The following is a 12,891-nucleotide window of genomic DNA, read 5'->3' as shown; positions in this document are numbered from 1 at the left end:
ACAAGAGAGCACTCCCTTTTTTTCCTCTCCCTCTCTTCCTTCCTCTGAAACAGGAGGGAGAGCAAATTAAAAGAGGTCAGAAGAAGAAGCAGCTATCTGTATCTGAAAAATTAGAAGAGAAAGTGTGTGTGTATGTGAGGATATGTGTGTGTAGCAGACGTCTGGCCTGCTGTCTAGGCCGGGTCTCCTCACAGGGGCCTCTCAGAACAACAGGAATGAGAACACTCTGGTTTTACACCTGCAGGCTTGTACATTACACTTCTTTTTCTCACTCGCTCTCCTGACTGTTTGCTATTTCCTCACACCTTGATGGCGGCTTGTCTAAGGGCTACAGCAGGGAGCTGGTGAGGAGGTGGTCCTCTTGACTTCAGGCCACACTGTCTCTCCCTGGTCTCCATCTGGTTGCTATGGACACCATCAATAGTCCCTGCATTTTTTTTTTCCTTCTTTCAGATGTCAAAGTCCAGGCTGTTAAATGTGGAAAGTTTTAGCTTAGGGGCTACATCATGCTTAGTTACCGTAACCATCTTTGTGTTGTTGTTTGTTCCAGTTTTTACTCCAAACTTAAGCGGGACTTTTGTGCTTGTGGCTGCATTTCCAACACCCATACATCAGACTACTTCTTAAATTTCATGTGCTGTCCCATGGTAGCAAAACAGGCTAGTGGGCCAGATGCTTTTCCATTCCCCCTTCTCTCTCTCTCTCTCTCTCTCTCTCTCTCTCTCTCTCTCTCTCTCTTTATTTATTTTATTCGTACGTTTTGTTCTAGCAACACCTCCTGAAACTTTTTTTTTTTCATGGAAGCGTTCATCCCGCTGTCCTAGATGTTTCACACAGCCAGGCTGAACCTTGCTGCCAAGGTTTCTGTAGGCCAGAGAGGGCAACACTGACACTGGCACGCCAACAAAGCCTTTATTTGGTAGTGATCTCACCCCTTTGTAAGCCTGTCTGCTCGAAGGCCTGGGCCCTGTGTGTGTCTGTGTGCGTTTTCAAGGGGTGAATTGTAAAAGGGGGGAGGAGGAATAGATGGATCCCGACCCCCCCTACTTCTTACCCCCTCTACCTCAGTCCCTGAAGGCTTATAGAACTGGCAAGGAAAGGATGCCATGGCTGAGGGCAAGGCTGACTCCGCTCTCCTCCACTCCTCCTCCTATCGCCCAAGGCTGCCCCACATGACCCTGTGTAGAATAATGTGTGTGTTTGGCTTGTTTTTGCGTTGAGTGTCCTTGGCTATATATTTTGGTATAAGCACACGCAAGTGTTTTTCTGAATCTTAAATGCTGGGGTGAGTGTTTGCTGGGTTGCAATTAAGAATCTGTAAGTTAGCTTGCTGATGCTCGCTGTGCCCCTTCCTCAGCTGGTAGGATATTTTTGCAGGGTGGCCGGGGCAGCCGGTACCCCTGATTGGAATGGAAAATGACCCGGAGCATTTAGCAGTGCAGTACAGAGTTGGCACACACTCACACACACACACACACATAGAGGAGGCGTGTCAGTAAGAAAAAGAGGGTGGAGAGATAAAGAAAAGAGCCTTTAAGCTGTCACCACTCTTCCCTGTGAGCGTAATCACTGATGGCGTCCTCTCAATACAGCCCACCATGTTAGTAAGCACAGCCAGTCCACCTCGGCTTGTAAACACACACACACAAGGATTCATTTAGACGCTTGAAGGGTAGGAGTATAGGAGCAGAAAGAATTGGTCAGGTATGTGTTGAAGTGTTTTTGTTGTTTCTCTAATTGTTTGGCTTAAGACAAGTTCAAAAGAGGTCAGACAGGTTGCCACATGACTGCATCGTCAATTCCTCTTTAGATTTTTCTGCATCTCTTGTACACACACACACACACACACACACACACACACACACACACACACACACACACACACACACACACACACACACACACACACACACACGCACACACACACACGCACACACACACATAAACACAAGCATGGTTAATGCACAGCGTTCCTGCCGTGGTCCCTGCAGATCTTAATGCGAACAAGTGTTTGTGGAGCAGAAAGATGTCATTTGCTCAGTGGCACAGGAAACACACGGTCCCCTCGGACCTGCTGTAGTCAGTCATGGTTTGTCTCTGTCTGTTTGTCTATCTCTGTCATAGATACACACACACACACACACACACTCACAGGTAGCGCTGCAGACACACTTGGGCCTCTTCACTGTCAACACGGTAAAGAAAGTTCATTCTGCTCAGCTCTTATTTCCCTGTGGGTCCTGAACTGGCAGAGCGCTCGTACTATTAGAGGTGAGGCTGTGTTTGGAGCCCTCGGCTTCACTCGGGTGTGTTGATGTTTCAGCTTTCTGCAGGCTGTATTTCAAGGACTTCCCTCGCTGGGAATTTTTCACTAGATTCGTCTTCTTTCTCCTCTCTTCCTGCCTGTCTCTCGCTATCCATCCACCCCCCACCCCCCCCAAAACCTTTCTTTTCTGTGTTTTGGGGTGGCTGCCAGGATTAAGTCTGGAGCTCTATCCAACCGTCTCCCTGGTTATTCCTCATCGTGCTCCAGGAGGAGAAAGAGAGAGAGAGACCCCTTTTTCACATAAACCCAGAGAGGATGTTGCCAAAGGTTTCTTGCAGGCTACTTAAGCCCAGAACTGCCTTTCAAAATGTACAAACACACTCTTATCTTGCACTTTTTCCACTTTTTTTCCCCCAAAAGCATGAAGGCTACATGGAGCTAATTTTACTGAAAAAGAAAAGGGCAGAGACCAAGGAACATAAACTATCTATTTATTTAGCGGTCTTCTCTCGGCTGCTGGAGTTTAATTTTGTTTGTTTATTTCTAAGGACTTAATAGTATTTGTGAGAGCTGGATTTTTAAGAGTTGAGGACATGATTGTTTGCCAAGTTTCAAGCTTTAGTTCTTGTTCTAGGTTTTTAAAAGGAAAATCATTTGGTCACAGGCCAGAGTTGATTTTGTGTTGTTGGCCATGAAGATTGTTCTCTCTTCCTCCAGCCCTGAACTGAAATAATTATACACACCACCTATAAAACTGTTGATACTCTTCCCTTGAATAAAATCATTCAACATTAACTAAGGAAGAAAATAAACTCTAAATTAAAAAAAAAAAGAGGAAGAACAGACTTTAGGAACTGAGTTAATCAACAAAAAGTCAGGAGTGGGTACTGACAGATATTTAAACTGGTAGGGTGAGTCATACAGTGAAAATAAAGTTTAAAGAAATTAAACAGAAGTGCTGCACTTTAAAAGAGTGAGTGTGGTACCAGATATCAAGTCAACTAGAAATTTCACTTTGGCCATAATTTACATTGTAGAAGCTTTATTAATGATCCAGAATTTGATTTTTTTAATGTATTTATTAATCATTTTTGCTGTCAAATGTTACAACAGTGTAGCTGTTGGGGAAAATGTAAATTGATGTAAAGCTTGCTTTGGGCTTCTGTCTATTGGCCTCAACTCATAGATTTACCTATATAACCACCCTAGTTACCAAGCCATCCAATAACTTTACCAGTTAGTCTCTTTAATTTCACCACAAGTCCTCTGTTATAATTCTGGCCTTGTACTCTCAGTTTCCTGCATTAGAGGAAGAGGAAGAAAGGAATGAGAACAGACACGTTTAACTGCTTCAAGATTTTTCATTGTGAGCTGCACGTCCAGTTTGTCTCAGGTCAAAAAAAAGAAAGATAAGTACGCTGAAAACAAGAGTTGTTTAATCAAGATTACAGGAAAACTTGTGGTATGGAAGCCAGAGACCTTGAAGAGGAAATTAAGCAGATCTACATTTGTATCCATCCAAGAAATATCCTAACACCAAAGGAATAGATGGTGCCAGCTAGCATGCGTACATGGTCGACATGGTAACTTAGGCATGTTAGCGCCATTGTTGGGAATGTGTTAGTATTTTGTAAGACGACTCAACCTGATCCCGTCCTTCTGCCATAGCTGGTAACAGTTGGCCCCAAGTTTACCAAATTGGCTTACTTTAAGGAAGCTCCTCAAACAAGCCAAATTGTTTAAACAAGGAGTACAGGAGTTCACTGATCTTTTCCCATGTATAATTCAACATTGACTTATTGCTTTACCATTGAACCATGACTTTTTTCTGTTTGGACAGTTTCACAGTAAAACCACAAATTATTTGTGTGTTTTGGGCACCATAGCTACTTATATAGGTTAAAAATGACCATGGTTTAAGTTAAAGTCAGTTTGAGATGTGGTTTCATTCAAGACATGAAGAGCTCTCTCTTGGCTGGAAGTCCTGTTGTCTTCCAAACCAATCACAGTAGAAGAGAACATGAATGGACAGAGCTCCATTGGGCAAATTAGTTGTCTGACCAAACTCTGGATCAGTGCTATGTCATCTGCATCGAACTTGTATGTCATTGATATCAAACCTTTAACCCTCATGTTGTGGGTCAAATTTACCCTTTTTAAAGTCTATTTTAGGCAATATATGCCTTCCAAACCAGCTAAATGCAGCATAAAAACCTGGGCAGCATGTGACAGAAGAGGTGTCGTGTTAATTTATCAACATCACTTCATACAAAAAATAAAAATGTAAAATAAAGTAAACAAGAATCTATGCCATGTATAACTATTGTATTTATATTTAGAACTTTCCAAAGTACATTAAAAAAAGTTTTAACAAGAATTTTCATGAAAAACAATTGAATTATCCTCATTGAAACATGATCTGTGAGAATTAAAGAACACCAATGGACTAAATCTTGATTTAATTGGTTAGTAATGGAGTTAAAAATTAGATTTTTTAAAAATGTGTATTGGGATTTTTTTAGGGTTCTGTCACCTTTGGATGATTGAATATGCTCTGGGTCAAATTGACCCAGGAACATTATTGCTGTTCCAGAGAAACGAACATAACACGAGGGTTAAACCATGTGGTTGGGAAAAGAGAAAGAACATGACTATACCAACGTCTTATTTAATTTCATGGATGACCCCTTGTTATATATTTGTATTTATGGGAGCTTTACAGCCCAAATTCAAAATCCTCAAGTATCAAATATGTTCAGTATTCTGCATTCATGGATTGAGTTTGGATTTATTTGGTATTATTTCAATGTGCCTCAACCATATTTACTTCCAAATACTTCAAGTAACTACATGTGTTTTAGTGAATGTTAATGACACCAAGAGAAGCTGTTAATTTGCTGATGATTCAGCTCATGACATACTATTAGTGCTAACAACTGAAGGCAGTGATTAGCCTTTTTCTAATTCAAAAGAGCAGTTAAGTGTTGGTTTGAGGCTCCACTGATTATTTAAGATGCTTTTGGACCTCCTCTGATCAGCCTGCACTAAATCAGAGTATATCTGATTTCTCCTCTCACTGGAGGTGTGAGGCTGTCGGGGAGGTTTACACACAGCTAATGTCCATACTGGTGCATTCAACATATCTACTCCTCCTAAAATGTGACATAACTGTAATCTATAATGTGTATTGCCAAGCCGGGTTTGCAAGGGAAAAGGCACTGATCATGTCAATCAACCTAGTAACATCTGTGAGGGAAAGGACAGAGCCTGTAGCTGACACAGTACTGTCTTCTGTTCTCTAACACTGGCAAACAAAAGACGTTGACTGGAGTTGTTGTAGTGAACAATTAGTCGTTCTGTTGCTGAAACCAATATGCAAATTGGTGTTGGATTCCAATATCAATACCAGTGTGGAAAGTGTGATAAAAGACAGCACCAACACTGAACCAACACTCTTTGAGATCTGTCTCGTGTTAGTACTTTTAGTTATTGGAAAGTTTAAAAACAGCCTCTGATTGGTCAGTTGACTCAAAACAAACACCAGAAAGTGGCTGCCTATGTTGACAAGAAGACACTGGGTACGCATTTATTGCTTTGGATTTGCTCTCCTTGATGACACTATAGTTTCAGGTCAGATCAGGTAGCTCAGGACAGAAAAATTATCGCACTTCAGTGACACAGCTCTCTGCTTTCTTGCAGAAATTAAGAGACAGTAAAGAAGCAAGACAACATCCTCTCTTGTTTCTATAAAGCATTGCAGACCCATGGGGATCTATTCTTTGGATATAAAAGTGATGTACATATTAGTCGCAGGGCAGATGGTCAAATTTGCAGAAAAGTAGCTGAGATCAGCCAAAGTTGATGGAAGATGATGTGGGGACAGGTTGAATCTGTGTATAATTTGCAGAATTGCAACACTGCAACATCTTTAAGGGATTGGTATGTAATCCATTGAAAATTACAAGATGTTTTTCCATCATGCTGCTATTGGAGGGATTATCAGTATCAGTAAACACTAAAGTGTAGATATCAACAATGATATTGAAACTCCTCCAATTCTGGCCTGCCTCCTTCATCCAGTTTAACCTCCACAGGATCTTCCATCCATGAGTTTACACCATGAATATTAGGGTGGAAAGGAGAGGAAAATGTGTGTTCAGACACTGTTTCTAAAGCTGAGAGGTATTGTATCACGTTCACACGTCGAGCTGATGGTTCTTTTACCTGCATCTGATGCCTCTCTGCAGGCTGCTTTGGTGCTTCACTTGGTTGGCCTTGTTGTTTTCTGCTGTGGTTTTCTAGTTGCTAGCTAGCAGCTCCCTATGGATGTGTGATGCCGTGCCCCTGGCTGCAGTTCACACACTCACCCTGCCTCTCTTATTCAGAGAGGGAGAGAGAGAGGATGTTTACCATGCTGTGGAGCTGCCTGCTTCCCAGCTTGTCTGCCTCAGCCCCAGCCTCAGACCAGAGCGATAGCAAGAAAGAGAGGGAGATGTAGAGAGAGAGAGAGAGAGCGAGACATAGGGGGAGGGAGCACCGCATCTTTCTTTCCTTCCCTCCCTCCCTTTTTTTACGCCAGTTTTTCCCCCCTCCTCCCCCTTCTTGCTTTTATATTTCTTGTCTTCGCCTGCCCTCTAAAGGCCAAAGGGCTTTGCGCCGTGTATGTATGTGTGTGTGTTTGTGTTTGTGTGTGTGTGTGTGTGTGTGTGTGTGTGTGTGTGTGTGTGTGTGTGTGTGTGTGTGTGTGTGTGTGTGTGTGTGTGTGTGTGTGTGTGTGTGTGTGTGTGTGTGTGTGTGTGTGTGTGGCAGCAGTGTCAGACTGTATCGGGCTGGTGCATCAGGCAGTGGCTTTTCCCCGGCATGTGCTGCAGCGTCAGAGCTGAGGTCTTACCAGGGTGTTTTCACATTCATGCGCGCACACACACACACACACACACACACACACACACACACACACAAAGGACTGTGTAATTACCCTGTGCTCTCTTGTAATCCCCGAGGTGTTGTATTTATCTCCACTGCAGCATATCTGACACCCAGTGCCAGTACCTGGATTCACTTCAGTCGTTGTCCCTGCACCAGAATCATTCCCCAGCGCCTGTTCTCATGACCGTGTGTGTGTGTGTGTGTGTGTGTGTGTGTGTGTGTGTGTGTGTGTGTGTGTGTGTGTGTGTGTGTGTGTGTGTGTGTGTGTGTGTGTGTGTGTGTGTGTGTGTGTGTGTGTGTATGAGTGTATGAGTGTGTGAAATGTAAAAACAACACTTGATGCCATTTTCATGTCTTCTGTTGGAGAATATGTAGTTTGGCACTGGCTAGCACCCTTGATGTCTTAAGTATGGAGAGCAGTTGAGCTGTGTGTTTGGACCTTACTGTGTGTCATATATCCTTGGATGGACACAAAGAAGAAACCAATACTCTGATTCAGTGGGAAGCTCATAAAAACGGAAAGGGAAATAAATGTATAATCTCAGAAAAGCATTAGCCATAAGCTAATACTTAGCATAAATAAAAACAGAAGAAGTCAAGCAGATACATATGCAAATGTGACAAACGGCAGGTACACTTACCTTTCAGGCAGAGATCTGGAATCAAACACATACCCATACAGTCAGTCGTACAAGCTTTCAGACAAGCCGAGCCCAGGGCCAGCTGCAGGGGCCCTCTTCTCCCCACACCAGTGTCATCACTCTGGTTGGAGCCTGTCTGTCAAAAGAGTTTGACACTGTGACGTCGGGGGAACACTTGGAAAACTGTGCTCCTCGATCTTGCCTTTCCTTCCTCTAGTGCTGATGATGTGCATGTGAGTGAACAGAGCTGAGGCTGAGACATGACAGAGAGAATGCTCGAGGAAAAAGTGGTGAGGGGAAATTTGGACTTAAAGGACTGCAGAAGATTGTAGTTGTTTTTTATTGATGGCAATAATGTTTCAGAGGAAAACTTGACTTTTTCAGTGGGTCACTCTGCTTTTGAAACAGGTGCTGTTTGACAGGGAAGTTGCATCTTGTTTGTAGTGATACTGCTGCTTTCACTGGTGTATCCTTGCATCTGTTACTTTTGTTTGCATGTCTTTGCTGCTACAATGAGCTACTCTCCCATGGGAGGAGAGCATAACTTAGGAAACTCATGTCATTTCATAAATGATTTGTGGCAAGTGATTTATGAATTTAGTCCATGCAAGCGGTGAAAATCACAAGTCCCAGCAAAATACATTCAACGGACTCTTTAGACAACTATACAATGTTTGCAGTTTTAATGACGAGATGATTTAATTCTCCAATTAAACCGATATCAGAACTAAAGAGATATAGTTCAGAAGAATCTCCATGACATTTCAAACTAAAGGTGTATCATTGAAAAAGGATTGGATTCCTTCACTCTGCGAGAAGAATGGACAAGGTGAGACTGATGGCTTGTTCACTCATAGCTTGTATTAAATACACATATTTAAGTGCTTTTAATCTGTCTTTTGCCCTTTCATCTCTTTATCCTCATGTTCAAATGTCCCTGCTTTGTGTCAGTTCCAATCACTTTTGATGAAAGTATACCTCGTACTTTTTTTCAACAAAAGTGTAAGAGGGAGAAGTAAACCTTGTCCTCCCTTTTTCCTTGAAAACACTCCACATAGTGCTTGGGCCCCTGTCCAAGGCTCACAGGCCCCTCACAGAGCTCAGTCCAAGGCTGGACCTCTCAAAGGAAGACACAGAAAAAAAGACACATTATGAAGGAGCCTCGATCTTCAAAATGTATCCCATTTTCTTTAGAGCTCATTCAGAAGGGACTCAAATGGATCCATTTTCCAGCAGACATGACATGGCTTGGTATTGTGCATGTATGTGGGGTGCTGCTGTTGTAGACACCTTTACAAAAAAATACATTATGGTACACCTGCACCTTTCTGCAATGACGGTTTCACCCATTAATGTCACTACTGCTGGATGACCGTAACAGTTAGGACAGCTTGTTATAGAAACCTGGTGATTATGACCTGCTGTGAACACCCTCGCTCACTCTCTCTTTCTCACACACTCTCACCACTTCACTCCCTCTCCTACTCCCCTCCTCTGTCTTTCTCTTGTGGCCACTTTGATCAAATCCACGCTCTTACGTCCTTGACTGCTGCCCCCGATGCCTGACCCCTGCATTTGAAATTTCCCCGCTTATGTAAAAGTTTATGTAGATTAATGCCACAATTTATGCAGATTCCGTTTTTGCCACTCAGGCTTGAAGCACTAAAAGGTAGACGAGCGCTGACCTTCGCCGCTAACGGCTACGTGAACCCTCACCGATTATCTCATAACTGCTGCACAGTGAGTTAGTTCTGTAGAAGAGATGAAGAGCAATTTAAGGATTCCTAATGTGCCTTTTTTGGGCTCTTCTTTTAACTACATCACTTAAAACAGGGCTGTCTTTTTGTCATTATTGCATTTTGGAGACTCTGTAACTGTGGTTTATGTCACAACACACACACTTGATTGTCCCTCTTTTAAAACACCACGCGTCCTGCAGCCCCACAGAGTCTGTCAAACCGAAAACAACCTCCAGCAGAGGTATCAAGCAGCAGTGTGTGTGTCACGCTGAACCTCGGCAGAGCTGTAAACTCGCAAGTGGCAGCAGCATCACCGAGGTTGAACAGTCAAGTACCATCAAGAGCAGTTTGCCATAGAAATAGGTCTATCTGAAAGCAAACAAAAGGCTCACACTTGACTCGACCCGCTCCATGTAGGCTAAGTGCGTGCGAGCCTGTCTGACACTGGAAAATGGCTTTCAGTCTGAGCAGACAAAGCAGAAGAGTAGAGAGTGTTGACGGTAAATGTCACTGTTATAACTTTCCTGGGAAGAAAAAAGGTGCTGCATTCAGCTGTGACTGTCATGTGGGGAAACAGGACTGAAAGGGAAAAGTCAAGGTACTTGTAGAAGTTCTGAATGTATAGACAGGTGTATTTATTCTGTGATTAAGTGATGTGACTCACTTCTATCTTTCACTTCAGTACTATTAATGGCCTTCATGGTGAGTGAAAGCCTCCACAGAGTAATTGAATCCACAAATTATTTCAATTAATGCACCTTTACTGCCATAAATCCTCTCAAAGTTTTTTCTTCCCCATCTTAGCTCTCTGTTGTTTTTGGTGATGAAAGCAATGAGCTCACTCTGTATCTGCATCCAAAATCAAACAGGAAAGCCAAGCCTCTGCTCTTTTTACACTAACACAATGTGACCCACCAGTCACGCAGTTAAGACAATGTGTCAGCTGAAGTTAGTGCAACAGTGAGCTAAGAAGTCTGACTGGCACTGAGGCCCAGCGGGTAAACAGCTGTTCACTTCTTTGTGTGTGTGGAAGAGTTTTTGTTTGTGTGCACTGAACAGCGTACTGTAAATATGTGCACTGTTTATATCTGTTACTGTGCCCCGCCAGTGACCCGTGCGGCGTCTCTTTCGCATTATAAGGTAATGATGCAGCAGCTTACAGCGGGGCTGGCTGCATGTCAGTGCGTCATTAAGTCATCACTGCTGCTGTTTGCATTGGACTCATTAACCTTCAGTGTGATAAAAATGAAATATTAAAATCAGATGAAATCCAGCTATGTCACAACCTCCATATCTACAGGTGGATGTTACCATGTATTTCATCAGCAAACACTCTGTGCCGATTCACGGACAATGAGAGAGAGAGAGAGAGAGAGAGAGAGAGAGAGAAACCCCCTGCTGCTTTAAATCTAGGAGGCAACTTAAAGAAGTGCTTCAGTTAGAGTGGAAGAATACTGGAAAAAGGGTGGGAGGGTCAAAGAGGATTAATGTTCGACTAATGTTTGCATTAAGATCTTCAGTTTTGCTGCAGTGTGTGTGAAGGCTGTGACATGCACTTTGTCTCAAGCACTAAAACAGCTGAATACATGATGCTCTCCCATTCTGGTGCTTTCATTCACCACTCAACGACCCTCTTAAAGACAGTCTTTATTTGTACAGCACAGATGAAGATTTCATGAAAACTTGAGTCTTCATATAATTCTGTAGGATAAAAAAATAATTAGCATTTAAACAGGAGTACTCGTCAAGTCTGTCGCAGTTTGTTTTCTTTTGGATTCATGAATAAAATCACTTCAAGTGCAGTAATAAAGTGATGTGACACACCAGCAAGGGGTCAGATATATCCTTGCCTACAGGCCTGCCTGCCTGGCGACACTCTGCATGGACTGGGTGACATCTATATTAAGAGCATGACAGCAGAAGGCCTGGTCTGCTGCCCCTCCATAGTCAGTACAGGTAAAGGCTGTGTGATCTGATCCTGTGTATCTCTGTCCCCACAGGCTCAATTCTTCTGCAGCAGACTGATAGAGACGGACGGATTGCTCTGGATCTGGTCCCCACATCAAAGCAGAGGGAGGATCTCCTCCACAGTGCGCAGGTCGGCGACTCCTCCCTGGGACACGATGAGACCGAGGTCTTGAACCTGCCCCTCCTGGAGGCTGGCTCCTCTCTGCTGGCCCACCTAATTTTCTCCTACCAGCGAGAGAGGGGCCTGGCGGGCCAAGCACAGCCCAGTGACAAACCTCACAGTCTGGGCCACAGGCTGGTCAGAGCCCTGAAGGAACACTCCCTCCAAGGAGTGACTTTAGGGTGGAGCGACCAGCGGGCAGTAAGGCTGGTGGAGGATCTGGAGACACTGTTGGAGCTCTGCAGAGGGCGTTACCTGGGGCAGGTGTCTAGAGCAGTGAGAGAGTGCAAAGGAGAGAACACTCTCTTCGTAATGGCACTATTAGAAGAGCTGAAGTCACAGGGAGAGGCACTGCTAGCTGACCTGTGACAGATGTTGGACAACCCACCGAAAATGACTGAATGTAAAACCTGTGATTTAAATGTGTTGGTTATTTAGCAGTGTTCACGATGTGATCACATGGTTTAAAAATGTTACAAGCAACAATCACTCCAAAATAATGTGGCCTTTCTCAGAGATAGGTAAGCATGTGTTTGTTGAGTTAACTGTGTTCAAGTTTAAGAAGAAATTGGTGATATTTCCTGTCTCCTGCATGGTGTGAATATATATGCTACTACTTTTTTTTTGTTTCATATATTTTATGTTTAAATGGACAAACGTCCCTAAAAATATATTTTGTTGAATTTGGAGTTTTGTTTTTATATTTTTGGAGCACAAATATTTCTGTAAGGTAACTACCTCAAGATCTGCCTCTCTCTCAGCTACTACACTTAATGTTTGGATGTTTTTTTGTCACTTGTTAACTATTTAGATCAGAATAAATGAACATACATGACTGTTCAACTCTCTTGCTACGTTGTGAAGTATTTCAGACAGCAGTGAAGGTTGGGCCACAGTGATGAAGAGTAAAAGCAGTTTCTCACAGAAGTCCTCCTGTGTTTGAGGTCCTTATGTGGTCTCAGGTCTCAGCCACACAGACAGCAGTGAGGGATGAGCCACTTCCTGAAGCTGAATATGAAGGAGGGGGAGGGAGTCGGTGGAGTGGACAACAGAAAAAAGGAGATGTGAACCTGAAATGTGACCCACTAGATGAACTGGCTTATAATCCCCCTGTGTTTGTTAAGAAAAGAAACCGCTGATGCCCTGAAATAATCCACACACTCTGAAGATGATAAAAAATATTTATTCTCA

General features: G+C 43.2%; 1 protein-coding gene across 1 annotated transcript in view; it reads left to right on the top strand.

The window, feature by feature from the left end:
• The window catches only part of slf1 (SMC5-SMC6 complex localization factor 1), a 44,590-nt gene extending 31,699 nt beyond the window's left edge, over window positions 1-12,891 (top strand). The window contains 1 exon segment of the mRNA XM_034691315.1: window positions 11,573-12,891. Coding sequence (XP_034547206.1) covers window positions 11,573-12,069 — 497 coding nt within the window. The 3' untranslated portion in view covers window positions 12,070-12,891.

This window comes from Notolabrus celidotus, chromosome 9, assembly GCF_009762535.1.
Source record: "Notolabrus celidotus isolate fNotCel1 chromosome 9, fNotCel1.pri, whole genome shotgun sequence".
Taxonomy (NCBI): Eukaryota; Metazoa; Chordata; class Actinopteri; order Labriformes; family Labridae; genus Notolabrus; species Notolabrus celidotus.
Note: the sequence above shows the minus strand (reverse complement) of the source record. Positions and strands in the feature narration are given on the sequence as shown.